Source organism: Panthera leo, chromosome D1, assembly GCF_018350215.1.
Source record: "Panthera leo isolate Ple1 chromosome D1, P.leo_Ple1_pat1.1, whole genome shotgun sequence".
In the NCBI taxonomy this organism is placed as follows: Eukaryota; Metazoa; Chordata; class Mammalia; order Carnivora; family Felidae; genus Panthera; species Panthera leo.
This window is the reverse complement of record NC_056688.1, coordinates 6,954,851-6,969,945: the sequence shown is the minus strand read 5'-3', so window position 1 is coordinate 6,969,945 and position 15,095 is coordinate 6,954,851. Positions and strand designations below refer to the sequence as shown.

General features: G+C 38.8%; 1 protein-coding gene across 6 annotated transcripts in view; it reads right to left on the bottom strand.

Annotated features, from left to right (window-relative positions):
- Window positions 1–15,095, bottom strand: part of ATM (ATM serine/threonine kinase) — a 129,944-nt gene that overhangs the window by 53,843 nt on the left and 61,006 nt on the right. For 5 of the 6 annotated variants that reach the window (XM_042906231.1, XM_042906230.1, XM_042906233.1 and 2 more), the window contains 8 exons: window positions 14,905–15,031; window positions 14,254–14,453; window positions 11,004–11,178; window positions 10,063–10,227; window positions 9,084–9,216; window positions 7,394–7,489; window positions 5,040–5,211; window positions 1,650–1,791 (listed from right to left, as the gene is read on the bottom strand). In XM_042906231.1, the coding sequence (XP_042762165.1) occupies window positions 1,650–1,791; window positions 5,040–5,211; window positions 7,394–7,489; window positions 9,084–9,216; window positions 10,063–10,227; window positions 11,004–11,178; window positions 14,254–14,453; window positions 14,905–15,031 (1,210 nt within the window). Of the gene's footprint in view, window positions 1–1,649; window positions 1,792–5,039; window positions 5,212–7,372; window positions 7,490–9,083; window positions 9,217–10,062; window positions 10,228–11,003; window positions 11,179–14,253; window positions 14,454–14,904; window positions 15,032–15,095 lie in introns of those variants that run through there. The other variant, XM_042906235.1, reaches the window with a different exon arrangement.

Below are 15,095 nucleotides of genomic sequence, written 5' to 3'. Positions count from 1 at the left end.
TATCTTTTCCCATTCCATGGTTGCCTTTTAGTTTTGTTGATTGTTTCCTTTGCAGTGCAGCTTTTTATCTTCATGAGGTCCCAATAGTTCATTTTCACTTTTAATTCCCTTGCAAGTGGAGAGATGTGTTGAGTAAGAAATTGCTGCAGCTGAGGTCAAAGAGGTTGTTGTCTGTTTTCTCCTCTAGGGTTTTGATGGTTTTCTGTCTCCCATTCAGGTCCTTCATCCATTTTGAGTTTATTTTTGTGAATGGTGTAAGAAAGTGGTCTAGTTTCATTCTTCTACATGTTGCTGTCCAGTTCTCCCAGCACCATTTGTTAAAAAGACTGTCTTTTTGTCATTGGATATTCTTTCTTGCTTTGCCAAAGATTTGTTGGGCATACATTTATGGGTCGAGTTCTGGGTTCTCTATTCTATTCCACTGGTCTATGTGTCTGTTTTTGTGCCAATACCATACTGTCTTGATGATTACAGCTTTGTAGTAAAGGCTGAAGTCTGGGATTGTGATGCCTCCTGCTTTGGTTTTCTTCTTCAGTATTACTTTGGCTATTTGGGGACTTTTGTGGGCTCCATACAAATTTTAGGATTGTGTCTTCTAGCTTTGAGAAGAATGCTGATGCAATTTTGATTGGGATTACACTGAATGTGTAGATTGCTTTGAATAGTATTGACATTTTAACAATATTTATTCTTCCAATCCAGAAGCGTGGAATATTTTTCCATTTGTGTCTTCTTCAATTTCCTTCATAACCTTTCTATGGTTTTCAGCATACAGGTCTTTTACATCTTTGGTTAGATTTATTCCTAGATATTTTATGGTTCTTGGTGCAATTGTAAATGGGATCCGTTTCTTTATTTCTCTTTCCGTTGCTTCATTATTGGTGTATAAAAATGCAACCAATTTCTGTACATTGATTTTGTACCCTGTAACTTTGCTGAATTAATGTATCAGTTGTAGCAGACTTTTGGTGGAGTCTGTTGGGTTTTCCATGTAGAGAATCATGTCATTTGTGAAAAGTGAAAGTTGGACTTCTTCTTTACCAGTTTGGATGCCTTTTATTTCATTTTGTTGTCTGACTGAGGATGCTAGGGCTTCCAACACTACGTTAAACAAGAGTGGTGAGAGTGGACATCCCTGTCGTGTTCCTGATCTCAGGGGGAAAGCTCTCCCAGGGAGAGAGGGGGAAGTTTTTCCCTAGTGAGGATGATGTTAGCTGTGGGCCTTTCATATATGGCTTTTATGATGCTTAAGTATGTTCCTTCTATCCCGAAGGACGGTGCTATTTTAACTTCCTTCGGGAATAAACTGTTGCTTGTGGCACAATACCTACACTACACACCACACCCAACACCAAGGGCTTTCGAGGGATCAACGTAAGGGTTTTCTACTCCTAAGAAAAAAGGCCTATCACTAAGAACTCCTCCTATCCCCTGCGTCAATCTGAAGTTGAGCTTTCTATCTCTCAACTATTCCACACTGCTAAAATTAAAAACAAATCCCCTGGATTCAAGAAGTACAGTTGGAATTACTTATGAGAAAGGTTAAACGTTAGTATAATGCTACTTAAGAAACTTGACAGTCATATCTCACAGCACATACAACTGTTCTAGACAGTGTGTATTCAATAAACATTCACTATTTGACAGACCTTTTTTCTCGATGTTCTAAAAGGCTGTAGATAGATCAGCATGGGATCAGTTGTCGTCTTATAAATCTCCCAGAAAGTATGTCCAGTCTTTGTGGCTAAGATGCTTTTCAAACAGGTAACAGCAGCTGATCGCACTTTGACACTGAAAAACATACATAATTCAAATGCCTATAAAGTATATCAACTATGGTCATGAATCAACCTCGAATAAAAAATTTAAGTAAATTTACATTACAGTTGGCCCTTGAATAATACAGGAGTTAGGAGTGCTGATCCCTCCACAGTCGAAAATTTGCATAAAAATCTTGACTCCCCCAACACTTAACCACTAACAACCTGCTATTGACCAGAAGCCTTACTGATAACATAAACAGTCAATTAACATATATTTTATATGTTCTGTGTTATATACTGTATTTCTACAAAGAAGCAAGCTAGGAAAAAGCTGTTTTTAAGAAAATCATAAGGAAGAGAAAATATATTTAGAGTACTGGGCTGTGTTTATCAAAAGAAATCCACATAGAAGTAGATCCGCAGAGTTCAATTCTGTGTTGTTCAACTGTAAACTGTAAAAGCCAACTGTGTTAGGCAGTTTTAACACAAGGAAAGTTTACACCTATAAAATTCTACAGTATCAAAGCCAAAATTATCAGTGAATTTTTAATATTCCTTCAGTAAGCCTGACTTATTAATCACTGCAGCAATTCCCTTCAATGACTACAATAAAGTTTACATTATGACTGCTATAAATTAAAAGTACTCAGGAAAAGAAATACTTGGAAATAACAATGGCTAATAAATATGGGCAATGAGAACCACAGAATACAAATTCACCTGAGAAAACAATACTTTGATAGTGCTTTATCTAAAAGATGTAAATAATTTGGGCAAAAAAGAATAGCTTTTCCCTCAAATGATAAAATTATTGTCTGGAACAATTTTATTTGTTTTATTGTAATGTTTATTTATTTTTGAGAGGGAGTGAGTGTGTGTGTGAGCAGAGGAGGGGCAGAGAGAGAGGGAGACACAGAATCTGAAGCAGGCTCCAGGCTCTGAGCTGTCAGCACAGAGCCCGATGCGGGGCCCGAACTCACGAACCACGAGATCGTGACCTGAGCCAAAGCTGAACATTTAGCTGACAAAGGCACCCAGGGGCCCCAAGTCTGCAACAACTTTAAACAAACAGTAAGTACACACGTATTCTGACCAGAACCTAGTTGAGAATCATGAGGTAAGGCATCTGAAACCTGTAATAATACCCTGAAAGTCCTTTTGCTTTGCAAAATATTAGGAAAAGGAGGGATGTGATACAAGAAAGCTGAAAATATAAGTGGACAAGAACATCAAAAGCCTGACCCTGTAAACTGGCGATGAGCTATGAAATAAAGGCTTGTTCCTCCTGGGTTTCTCAATTTAAGATGTGGAAGCATAAACCCTAAACCTGGACTCAACTTTCATCCCCTCTCCCTCACTGCTCCAACCCGACTCACAGGCAAGTCCTGCCGGGTCTCTGTTAAAAACACACCTTGGCTCCAGTAATGTTCCACCTGCCCTCTGTCCCCACCACCCTAACCCGAATCACCATCATTTCCCCTCTGGACCACCCCAGCTGCTCCATAACTGGGCTTCCCGTTTCCCCTCCACAAGCCATCTGCCACATACAAGCCAGAGTGAAACAGTAGGCTGCATCCTGACACTACTCTGCTCAAAACTCTATGGCTTTCATGTATGTTTCAAATATAATCCAAATTTCTTAATCAGAATTAGTCCTACCTTTTTAATTTCAAACACACCATCGTCTTCTTTCTGCTCCTCAGACACACCACGCTAATCCCCGCTCTGGAGTTATCTCCCAGTCTGGGATGTTTCATCCCTTATCACCTACACTTCATTCCCGCTCACACCCATCAGTGATCAGCGGGATGACACTTGCTCACACAAGCCTTCCAGGACCAGCTCTTGGGAGAATCCTCTGGTCAACATTCCCTTGGTAGACCGGAGGCCCTCAAACGTCATGATTTGTTTCCTCTTACACAAAGAGGTTCCTTATGCTTTACAGTTTAAGTCACATTAAATATCTTTGCCCACCCTTTTCAGAAGAGCCAACTCCAAATTACCACGTAGTGAATGCTGCCTGCCAATTTTCTGTGGAAACATCTTCAACGACTATGCCATATACACTTTGAAATACAGTTTGACTGATGAGATGGATTACTAAGTGGATAGAAGGATGGCTTGAGGTGATGAAGCAGAGACAGCAGTGAAACAGTAAGGGTAGAATCTAGGTGGTGAGTATACGGGTATTTGCTGTAAAATTCTTTCAACTTTTCTGTAGGCTTGAAAATTTTTTAAATAAAATGTTGAGAAAGAAATGCTGTCAGCATTTTTATTGTAACAAGAAAAGAGAAAGATACATGCCCATTAAATGAACAATGAAAACATGTCACGTAGACATTACTGCCAGCTATTTATTCTCTCAGAGGTGGGCCAGTTGCGGGCAAACACAGGTAAGACACCTTATTACCTTAGAAGGGTGTCTGGTGGTGGGCAAAACTCCTCTGAACCCACCCTCCCCAAAACGGAGGTGCTCACATACACCAAAAATAAACAGATACATAAATGGGGCAGGGGTGTGCAGAAAGAAAGCCCAAGTGAATTCATAGCCACCAAAGCAGTAGTCAGGATAATATGTGTGGCACTTTTGTTTCGCATAATGAATAAAAGGGCAAAAGAAAACTCTGTCTAAGCTGAAGACTGTTGGAGTTAGGAAGCTTCTGCTCCAGGACTTACTGGAAAAGGATCATAATTCTCTAAATGAGAGGAGAGCAGCACCTGTGATCTTGACAAGGGCCCCAAGCATCCTCTTTGGCAATTCTATTTTAATGTTCTGTACAGAACCACCTGGTACTTTTCTTACTGTTTCTCTAGTCTACTCTCACTAGAATTTAACATGGACCTAGTCTGGTGTGCTCACCAGTGAATCCAGGGCCTGGCACCTAGCAGGGTTTCAGCGATTATGTGAATTAATAAAAATACACCAATTTTCATTAGAATACCTGAGATTACAAGTATGGCAGTTTATGGGGTGCCTGGGTGGCTCAGTAGGTTGAGCATCCAGCTCTTGACTTCGGCTCAGGTCATGATCTCATGGTGTGTGGGTTCGAGCCCCATGTCAGGGATTCTCCCTCTCCCTCTCTCTCTGCTCCTCCCTGGCACGTGTACATGCTCTCTCTCAAAATAAATAAATCAACTTAAAAAAAAAAAAAAAAGTATGCAGCTTACAGGGGAAAAGTTTAGTTAGGAGAGATGTTTGTTTATATAAAGTATCATTCTCCTTGAACACAGGACGAGGTAGGTGCTATCAGATATAAAGTATCATTAAATACTCACCAATCTTCTACTAGCGTATTATTCAGGTAGGTCAGCGTTAGGAAGGTCCACTGAAGTTCTTTATCTTCAAAGAACTCCAGGGCCTTGGTAGAAGATGTATCTCTGCTATGCTGGATAGCTATCGTCGAGAAGTCTATAGGACCCACTTCTCCCAGGCAGCTTCCAACAGCCTCTGTATAGAGAAACTCCTTGTCAGTACACTTGTAGCTTAGAGTTCTTCCATAAAACAACTTTTCTAACTTCAAAAATAAAATGTTTTGTCATTCTTCAAGATTTGAGTGGTTAACCAAAGACTGAATAAAGAAGCTGCAATACATTGTATCACTGCCTTTATACATCCATGTGGGCAAAGGTATTTTCCCATATAAAATCATATCCAGGACAGACAAGTCATTAACAGAATATAGGTATTAAGAATGAAAGTGTAAACAGAGCTACTGTATGAACGTTATCAACAGACTTAAGCCTGTTAAAATTTTAAGTATTACACACACGAAGCACACCAATCTGAAACACTTACTTTAGTGAAAATTCATACATGTTTTTTTCCACCTGTGTTATCACTACCCAGATGAAGATAGGGAGCAGTTTCTGCATGCCAGAGAACTCCCTCACGCTCTTTTCCAGGAGTGATGGAATTTATTAAAGTATGTTCACAACTTTTTTGATAGCTCTCTTTTCCAAAGGTGGAGCCTGATTCCTCTCCCCTTCAATGTGGGGTGTCCTTGGTGATTCACTTGTAACAAACAGATCGTGTACAAGTATTTCACTTCCTTCTTTAAATTTATCCCCAGGTACCGGATTCTCTTAGAGGCTATTATGAACAGAATGGTAAATGGAACGAAATTTTCTTTTCAGATTGTTCACTGCTGGTGTACATAATCACAACTCAATCTTGTGTATGGATCTTACATCCTGCGATTGTGATTCATTTGCTGGCCCTGTTACAGTAGCTTTCTTGTAGATTCTCTAGCATTTTCTAGATACAGAATGATGTCATCTGTGGATAGAGACAATTCTACCTCTCCCTTTCCAATTTGGATGCTTTTTCTCTTCTTGTCCCACTGCTCCGGCTAGAATTTCCAGTACAACTTGGAACAGCACTGGTGAAAGAGGGCAACCTTGTCTCTTTCCTGATGTGGGGGTGAAAGCTTTCAGTCTCTCACCACTAAGTATGATGTGAGCTGTGGCTACTTAATAAAACCATGTTAAGATTTTATGCTACACAGGAAAGCCACTTAGGGCTCCTGTAGCAAATCAGGTTTATCTCTAGAAACAGTGCCACCATGGATAAGGTATAAATTCCTTGGTCAAAGGAAACTTCTAGGGCGTTAATAAGATTCTGTTTCCTGGTCTGGATGCTAAAAGCACAGGTGTGTTCCATTTGTGAAAAGTTTTCGAGTTACATACTTATCATTTGTATACTTTTCTGTATGTAAGGTATATTTCAATAAAAAATTTACAAAAGAAAAAAAAAGAAGTGCCCCAGATAACAGGCTCCCCCTGAGATGTGAAGGAAGGCTTCACTGAAAGGAAATAGTATCTGAAGGACCTCTTATTCCTCCATTTTTCTTATTTGAATCAACGCTGTCATGACAACTTCAAGCTGACTTCAATCATTCAGTGTTTCCAGCCTGGGATCACTAAGTCTAAACACCTCTTCTAGGCAGGATGTATGGTGGCCATTTATCTTACAATACGATACCCTACAAATAGTATAGGACTTGAATGTGGTTTTAATTTTTTTTTTTTAATGTTTGAGAGGGAGAGAGACAGTGTAAGTGGGGGAGGGGGAGGGGAAGAGAAAGAGGGAGACACAGAATTTGAAGTAGGCTTCAGGTTCTGAGCTGTCAGCACAGAGCCTGACGCAGGGCTCAAACTCATGAATGGTGACATCATGACCTGGGCTGAAGTAGGACATTCAACTAGCTGAGCCACCCAGATGCCCCGAATGTGGTTTTAATATCTGAGTTTAATTCATCTAGCCCTCAAAACCTCATCTTATTTCTGTCCTACAAAAAGACTAAGTACTAATCAGTTATATTTACAAAATGTATCAAAGATGATTTGCAACTTAATGCTACAAACAGGTATTTCAAACTTTCCTAAAGATAACCAAGGCCTTTTCAAAAGAACGGTTTTGCACACGTGTATATCGCTAACTTTTCACTTTTATAAATGTTTAAGGAAAGTACGAAAGGAGGGTTGCTTAAGGCCATCTGAACTAGACAGAACTATACCTCAGCTAGCACTGCACGTTTCCCTAATAACCCAAATGACAAACTTCTACTGACTGTGAAAACAGGAATGGCCACTCAAACAGAAAAACTCACATTCATTTAGCCAGAGATTACCTAAAACTTCTCTTTCACCAGTGTGGCTCACTGCCATCTTGCATAACTGCAACAAGCTGACGATTAGTTTCACCATTATGCCATCTTGTGGGTTTTCTAGGAGCAGTTTTAAAAAAATTAGTTTCAACTACACCAGAGAATACACATTTCTTTACAACAGGCTTATATATCAAATTATCTAAAACACTTTTATCAAGTTTTTTTTTTTTAAACAAGGTTTTAAAACCATAAGAAGGTCAAAAAATATATAGTGAATAGATCTCGACTTATAAAACAGAACCATGTAAAAATGACTGGCAATATTTGGCAGAGAGAGAAAGAGAAATGTCTTCATATGTTGCACAGATAAGTCAATACCTTAGGAAAATCACAGTAAGAAATACAAAAGTCATTCAACATCAACCTGAAAGAGACCTTGGGAGCATGTCTTGTTCTTCAACATCTAGCATTTAGTCTAGAACAGCAATATCCAATAGAACTTTCTGCAATGACAGAAATGTTCCATAATCTGTACTGTCCAACAACAGCCACTAGCTCACTTACTCCTGAGAACGTGACATGAGCTAGTATGATATAAGAAACTAAATTTTAAATTTTATTAAACTTTAATTCACTGAAATTTAAGTAGCTATGAACAGCTACTGGACAAGAGAAGTCTAGACCAATGAATGACCCAAACACACGAGAACAAAAGATACAGTTTCTCATCTTTACACAAACACTCATCTCAGAACAAATGTGCTACGAGCTCTGAGCTCAGGTGGTCAAAATCAAAATTAGTTTTTATTTTATTTTTTTTTAATTTTTTTTTTAACGTTTATTTATTTTTGAGACAGAGAGAGACAGAGCATGAACGGGGGAGGGGCAGAGAGAGAGGGAGACACAGAATCGGAAGCAGGCTCCAGGCTCCGAGCCATCAGCCCAGAGCCCGATGCGGTGCTCGAACTCACGGACCGTGAGAGCGTGACCTGAGTCGAAGTCGGACACTTAACCGACTGAGCCACCCAGGCGTCCCCAATATTAGTTTTTAAAGTTACTGGAAAAAAATCACAATGGAAATATGAAATTAATGGGTACAAGATGAAAATCAAAATGTAAGTAGAGAAAATTTCCAAGTACAATATTACAGTAACCTAAACTGAAATCAAAATAACATAAAAATGAATGTTTTCTTAAATGAGAAAAAGGTAGAAACACATATACAAATATGTGTGTATACAGAAAACACACACATATGCACACAATTACATGCACACACATGGCTAAGAGGCTGTAAGTGGGACACGTTTCTTCTATGAATACGAGTTGGAGCAGGAGGCAGAGAGACACATTGCCTGTATGCCTGGCTCTAAGGAACTCAAATTTCTGTCTCAGGCAGCAGGAAGTGATTAAAACTTTTCAAGCAAGAGAATAATGCAATCATGTTTGGGTTCAGAGAAATCACCCTGGCTGAGGTGCAGGGGATGGATGAAATGAGGGTCATTCAAGGTGAGGAGGCCATGTAATGACCTCTTTCCCAGTTAGAAGAGAAATGATAGAGGTTTGAACTAAAGGATCAGAATCTAAACTAAGTCCGTGGCAATTAATCAAAGAGTAAGAGTTTACAAAACTCAAAAAAAAAAAAACAAAGTTTACAAAGCTCTTTCCAAAAGAAATAGGTACAAATAACCCGGGTCATTGACATCAGTACCCTGAGATGCTCTCATGAGATCCATCATCTGATCTTTATGTTGTGCCAGCTGTCTGCGGAGATCCTTCAACCCTTCGAGCCTTGTCAAAGGAAGTGCATCATAAACACTCACGGAGAGAAAATGATTTATTTCCTGAAAGAGAGCATTAGTTAAAAACATAACTGGTTTTTTGATTTGTATGAAGTCTGAGAAATAAAACTCAAAAGAAAAAAATTACTAAGAGCCTTTCGCAGACACTGACTCACAGCTTTATTATTACCAAACAAGGTAGAAATAAATGACTTCTTCCATTTCAGTCCTACAATGTGGTTTGGTTTTTTTGTTTTGTTTTGTTTTGTTTTGTTGGCCAATGTTTTAATCTTGACTCTCTCACAAGAACATCTTTAAGATTTTAAGATTATAATTAGCATATTCCAAGGGAAAAGTTTAAATTTCTACTTATTTAGTACTGTAACTCTCATTTTATATGTTAGTACATTTAGCTATATTATCACATTGATATGTAGTCAAATATAGAGTATGGTTTTAAAATTGGAAGAAAATTTATGCTAAAAAACACACTTGAAAATAATTTTCAAGTTTATAAAGATTAAAGTAAGATTAAAACTTGAAAAACTCTTTAAAAATTCAAATATCCTCTCTACTTCAAACATCAAATTGTCCTTCAAAAGATCACACAGTAATTTTGAGGAATTAATGAATCTGATGCATACGAAAATCAGGCATATTTTATATCACATTTCTTCAATACTTAATTTCAGACCGTAACAAAAAAAAAACTTAATATTTACAATTTTACTGCAATACAAGAGGATATATTAAGACTCACTTTTTTGTTGAGAAGCTAAATCTCAGGTTATTTTTTATCACAGTTTTTTTTAAAAGACTCAGTTGTTTTCTTTCAGAGAATTAGAAGTGTTCAAAAAGTATTGCTCTTTATCCAAATACAAAATAGTAAGATGATGGAATAATTATTACCTCCAAAAGTGAAAAGGGTCCTTTACTGTATTTAATTTTCTGCTGAGTAAGACGCAAATCCTTAAAGACATCATGGTCAGGAAAAGGATCTAAAAGTTTAATTGTCATATAGAGGTTTTCATTATCCTTGTTATCTATCACTAAGTATTTCAACAAGTCCAATACCTAAACATAATTTAAAAAAGAAAAAATCAAAAGGAAAAAATGGTTTAATTACATTTTAAAGTAAAACAACCAAACCTACTATAATAAGTGATAAAAACTCTACTGGCCTAGTTCAGATAAAAGGTTCTAATTACTTCTATAGTACCAGCTATTACTGTTTTCAAATGAGTCAACAAATACGTAAGTTGCTGCTATAGCATGGGCACTGGGGTAGAGAAATGCCAATATTACCGGAACATTTTATTTAAGCAGTATCTCACACACCATGACAGTAGTATGAACTGCTGTCCCTCGTTTTCATTACCTCTATACTTCAAAGCAAGGAAGAGACAGACACTGTTAGGTAATCTGTTAGATCCAAGTTACTGGGGGCGCCTGGGTGGCTCGATCCGTTAAGCACCCAACTCTTGGTTTCAGCTCAGGTCATGATCTTGAGGTTTTGTGGGTTCAAGCTCCACACTGGTCTCTATGCTGGGAGTGCGGAGCCTGCTTGGGATTCTCTCTCTCTCCTCCCTCTCCCTGCCCCTCCCCCACTCGCACTGTCTCTGTTTCTTTCAAATACAAAAAATTTTAAAAATTAAAAAAAATTATTAGGTGCTCTGTAATTAAATGATTACAAGGCTTAATTAACTGAAAATGTTTTTCCAACCATTTTTCAAAGAATATTTTCGCTGAAATGACCCACTGCACCAAGTAAACGTAAAACGTTCAGCTCCTTCCAATAACGCTTTATCAATGTATGTCAAATATCTTTGTGAAGATGATTTGGGCATCACCTGTTCCTGAACCTCCATCTGATCATCCACAAGGGGTATGAGTGTACCGACAATGACGTGAAGGTGATTTTCTAAAGCATCCTTGCAGTAAGTGACTGCTGTGTGGCAAACCCGGCTTAACAGGTCACAACACAGGGAGAAGCTTCGTAACGACACGTCCATGAAACGAGAAGGCCTGTGACACAGGCAAAAAACAGTAAGTTCTGGGAAACTGCTTCCATATGAGCTCATTAAAAAGTCATTTTTATTCAGGAGCTCTAATTCTGAAGTGACCCCAACACAAAAGTCACTTTTGTATCTAATTCCTTAATGGTTTAAAAACCAAAAAGAGAAGTGACAACAGCAAAATGAGAGAGTAGACAGCTCCAATCCCCCCTCCTGACAGGCCGAGCGGGCAGAACTTTGTCAGAACTCTGTCAAATAGGCAAAGGTGTACAGAAGTCGAGCAAATGCTAAAAAACAAACAAACAAAAAACAAACAAAAACGGCAACTTAAAAACAGTTGGAGGGGTGCCTGGTGGCTCAGTCGGTTAAGCATCTGACTTCGGTTCAGATCATGATCTCACAGTTCATGGGTTCGAGCCCCGCACTGGGATCTGTACAGACAGCACGGAGCCTGCTTGGGATTCTCTCTCCCTCTCTCTCTGCCTCCCCCCCGTTGGCGCGCTCTCTCTCTCTCTAAATAAACAAGTGTTTAAAAAAAAAAAAAAAAAAAGACTTAAAGCTTCATGGCGTTCTACCAGCCTCTGCCTCGCTACTCCCTCCCCAGCTTGGCGGGTGTGATGAAAAAACTATAGTCCCCATTCCCAGCATGGGATCCTGGCCCTTTGCTCTGGATGGAGCAGAGCAGAGCGTATTTGTTAATGACTGTGTGTATCTGTCCTAAGCCTGTCTGGGAGCTACCTGAAGGGCGGGTGCTTCACTCTGGTTTGTCTTACTTGAATCTCCCCAGGCTGTAAGAGCCATGAGCAGTACTCAAAAGCACCATAAATAACACTGGCCAACTACCCACAGCTGTGAGGGGCAACAGATTATTGTTCAGACATGCAACAGACTGCCTAAAGCCTTGGATGAAAAGCTGGGAAGAAAGTTTCTTCCTGAAATTAGAGAGTTCAAAATCTCTCATATATCTGGGACACTGAGAAAGCCACACATATGCCCAAGGTAAGAAGCTTATTCAAAAAACACCCAGGAAGACCATACGCGTTCATGCTGGGCTAGTCCCTAGGCTCGGTGAGAACCTGCCTGTGAAGGCAAGTCCTCACAAAGAGCCAACCTGCAGAAGTTGGGAAAGATTCTCATTCTCATTCTCTCTCTCTCTCTCTCTCTCTCTTATTCAATCACTTGCTCTCGGCATTCAAGGAAATCTGTGTAAAAATACTACCTGAACACAAGGAACACTCTTCAGTAGCCACATACGGTGAGGAACACACCCTTGGCAAAAAGAGTTTGCACACTCGTGAAACATATGGACCACTACAACCTTCGACAATTAGGGGAAAAAAAAGTCAAACCCTAGGGAAGGGGAGAGTGTGATTTCCCCATTTACCACAATTTAATAGTAAAATAGCCAGTTTTCAGAACAAAACAGAGAGCCCAGAAATCCACACTTATATAGTCACTTAATCCACAGCAAAGGAGGCAAGAATCTACAACAGGGAAAAGACAGTCATTTCAGCAAACGGTGCTGGGAAAACTGAACGGCTATGTGCCAAAGAGTGAAACTAAACCACTTTCTTATAATTGCACACAAAAATAAACTCAAAATGCATTACACCTAAATGGGAAACCTGAAACCACAGAACTCCTAGAAGAAATCACAGACAGTAACTTCTTTGATATCAGCCAGAGAAACATTTTTCTAGGTACGTCTCCTCAGGCAAGGTAAACAAAAGAAAAAATCTCATCAAAATAAACAGCTTTTGCACAGCAAAGGAAATTATCAACAAAACAACAAGGTAAGATATAAGATATCTCCAAATGCTATATCTGATGAAGGTTAATATCCAAAATACATAAAGAATTCACACAAAAATTAAAAAAATAATCAGATTAAGGTGCCTGGGTGGGTTGGGGGGCTGAGCATCTGACTCTTGATTTCAACTCAGGTCTTGATCCCAGGGTTGTGGGGCTGAGCCCCACATGCTGAGCATGGAGCCTGCTTCAGATTCTCTCTCCCTCTGCCTCACACTTGTGCTCTCTCAAAAAAACAAAACAAACAAAAACAACAGCAAAAAACCCAGGTAGTACTGACACAAGGGCAAACCAAGGACACAGAATTGAGAATCGAGAAATAAATCCACACATCAAGGGCCAAATGATTTCTGATAAGGATGCCAAGTCCATCCAAAGTGGTGCCCACTTTCCCTATACATGGTCCTACGCGATTTCTTCCATCTGGCTTTTCCTGAGCTATGCCCTTCTATAATAAAGCGGTATTTTAGTCAGTAAACAGCTATCCTGAGTTCTGAGAGCCACTCTAAAAATGACTCAGGACTGTAGGAAGAGGGTCATTGGAACCTGCAGTGTAGAGCTGGCTGGACAGCACAGGTGCTAATCCTGGCTAGTGACTGCCATTGGAAAGGAAGGAGGGGCAGGCAGTCTTGCAGGACTGAGACCTCAATCTGTGGAATCTGACACTAACCAGCTACATCTGAGTTGAACTGTAGGACACCCAGCAGGTGTCTGGATAATTGTGTGAGTGTGTGTGTGTGTGTGTGTGTGTGTGTGTGTGTGTCTGGAGAGTGGGTGTTACACACACACACACAGGAACTGGTGACCAGAACCACTATAGTGACATAGATATTTCAGGCCATCTAAAATTAGTTTATTTTAAAATGATGAATTGGGGCATCTGGGTGGCTCAGTCAGTTAAGCATCAGATTTCAGCTCTGATCACAATCTTACAGTTTGTGGGTTCGAGCCCTGCGTTGGGCTCTGTGCTAACAGCTCAGAGCCTGGAGCCTGCTTCAGATTCTGTGACTCCCTCTCTCTGCCCCTCCCTGGCTCACACTGTTTCTCTCTCTCAAAAAAAAAAAAAAAAAATTTTTTTTAAATGTTGAAGACCCTTAATACTAATATTTTTTGAGATGAAGAAATAGTAATGTAATTTTTAAAAAATATTAAGTAGCTATATATTAGAAAGCAAAATAAAGAAAACAATACTGTGGCTTCTACATCTTAAAACTATGTAAATTTTCAACTAACAGGGTAGAAAAAACTTACATATTGCTCTAAATATATTTCTTACCTTTTGTTGATATAATGAATCAAAGTGTAAATAACGTCTCGAAGAACAAAGGCCCATGCTCCTCCTAAGGTACTTTTTATGTCTTTCAGTAATAAACTAACAAATAGGTGATATATTTTCAGAATTCTGTGCTTTTTATAAACATTATTTGTCTCAGCGGCTTGTTCACATATGGCTAGAAGAATTTTCTGATAGGAATCCTAGAAAATAAAGAGACATTTCATAAAAACTTATGTAATCATTTATACTCAGCTATAACAAATGTATTTTATATTCAAAATAACAAATTACAGAATTTTGTGTTGGTTTGATATCAAAGGCAAATATTACATTAAGAAAATTAATATCATGAACTTAAAAAACTATTGTCAATTTATCTAGCTTTCAGACAGCAAAAAATAATTTAAAAAATATCTACACTCTGAGCTAACATATGACTAAACTATCATGAAATTCAGGCTTCATCAATGAATACTGACAGGTAAGATACCAAGATATAAACTTGTTGAGGAGTGTTTTACTTTTTAATTAATTCAGATGAATTTTCCATTTGTTCATCTTTTTTTCTCTTTAAGATGCACTTACACAGATTTTTGAGCTGAAAAAGAAGGAATTCTCTCTTCAGTTATTTTAATAGAAATGTGTACTCACAGGGCTTTTGGAAAGAATTTCTAAGATGCTTTTAAGCTTGGTTTTATGGCAATTACTAATATAGGCAAACGTTGCTTTGATCACGTGTGATGGGAAATGAGGTGGGTTAGGAGCAGGGTCCAAATCCCTAAGAGTCAGAAGAAAACACGCAGTCATCATTTTCAGAACAAAATTAAGACAATAATAATCCC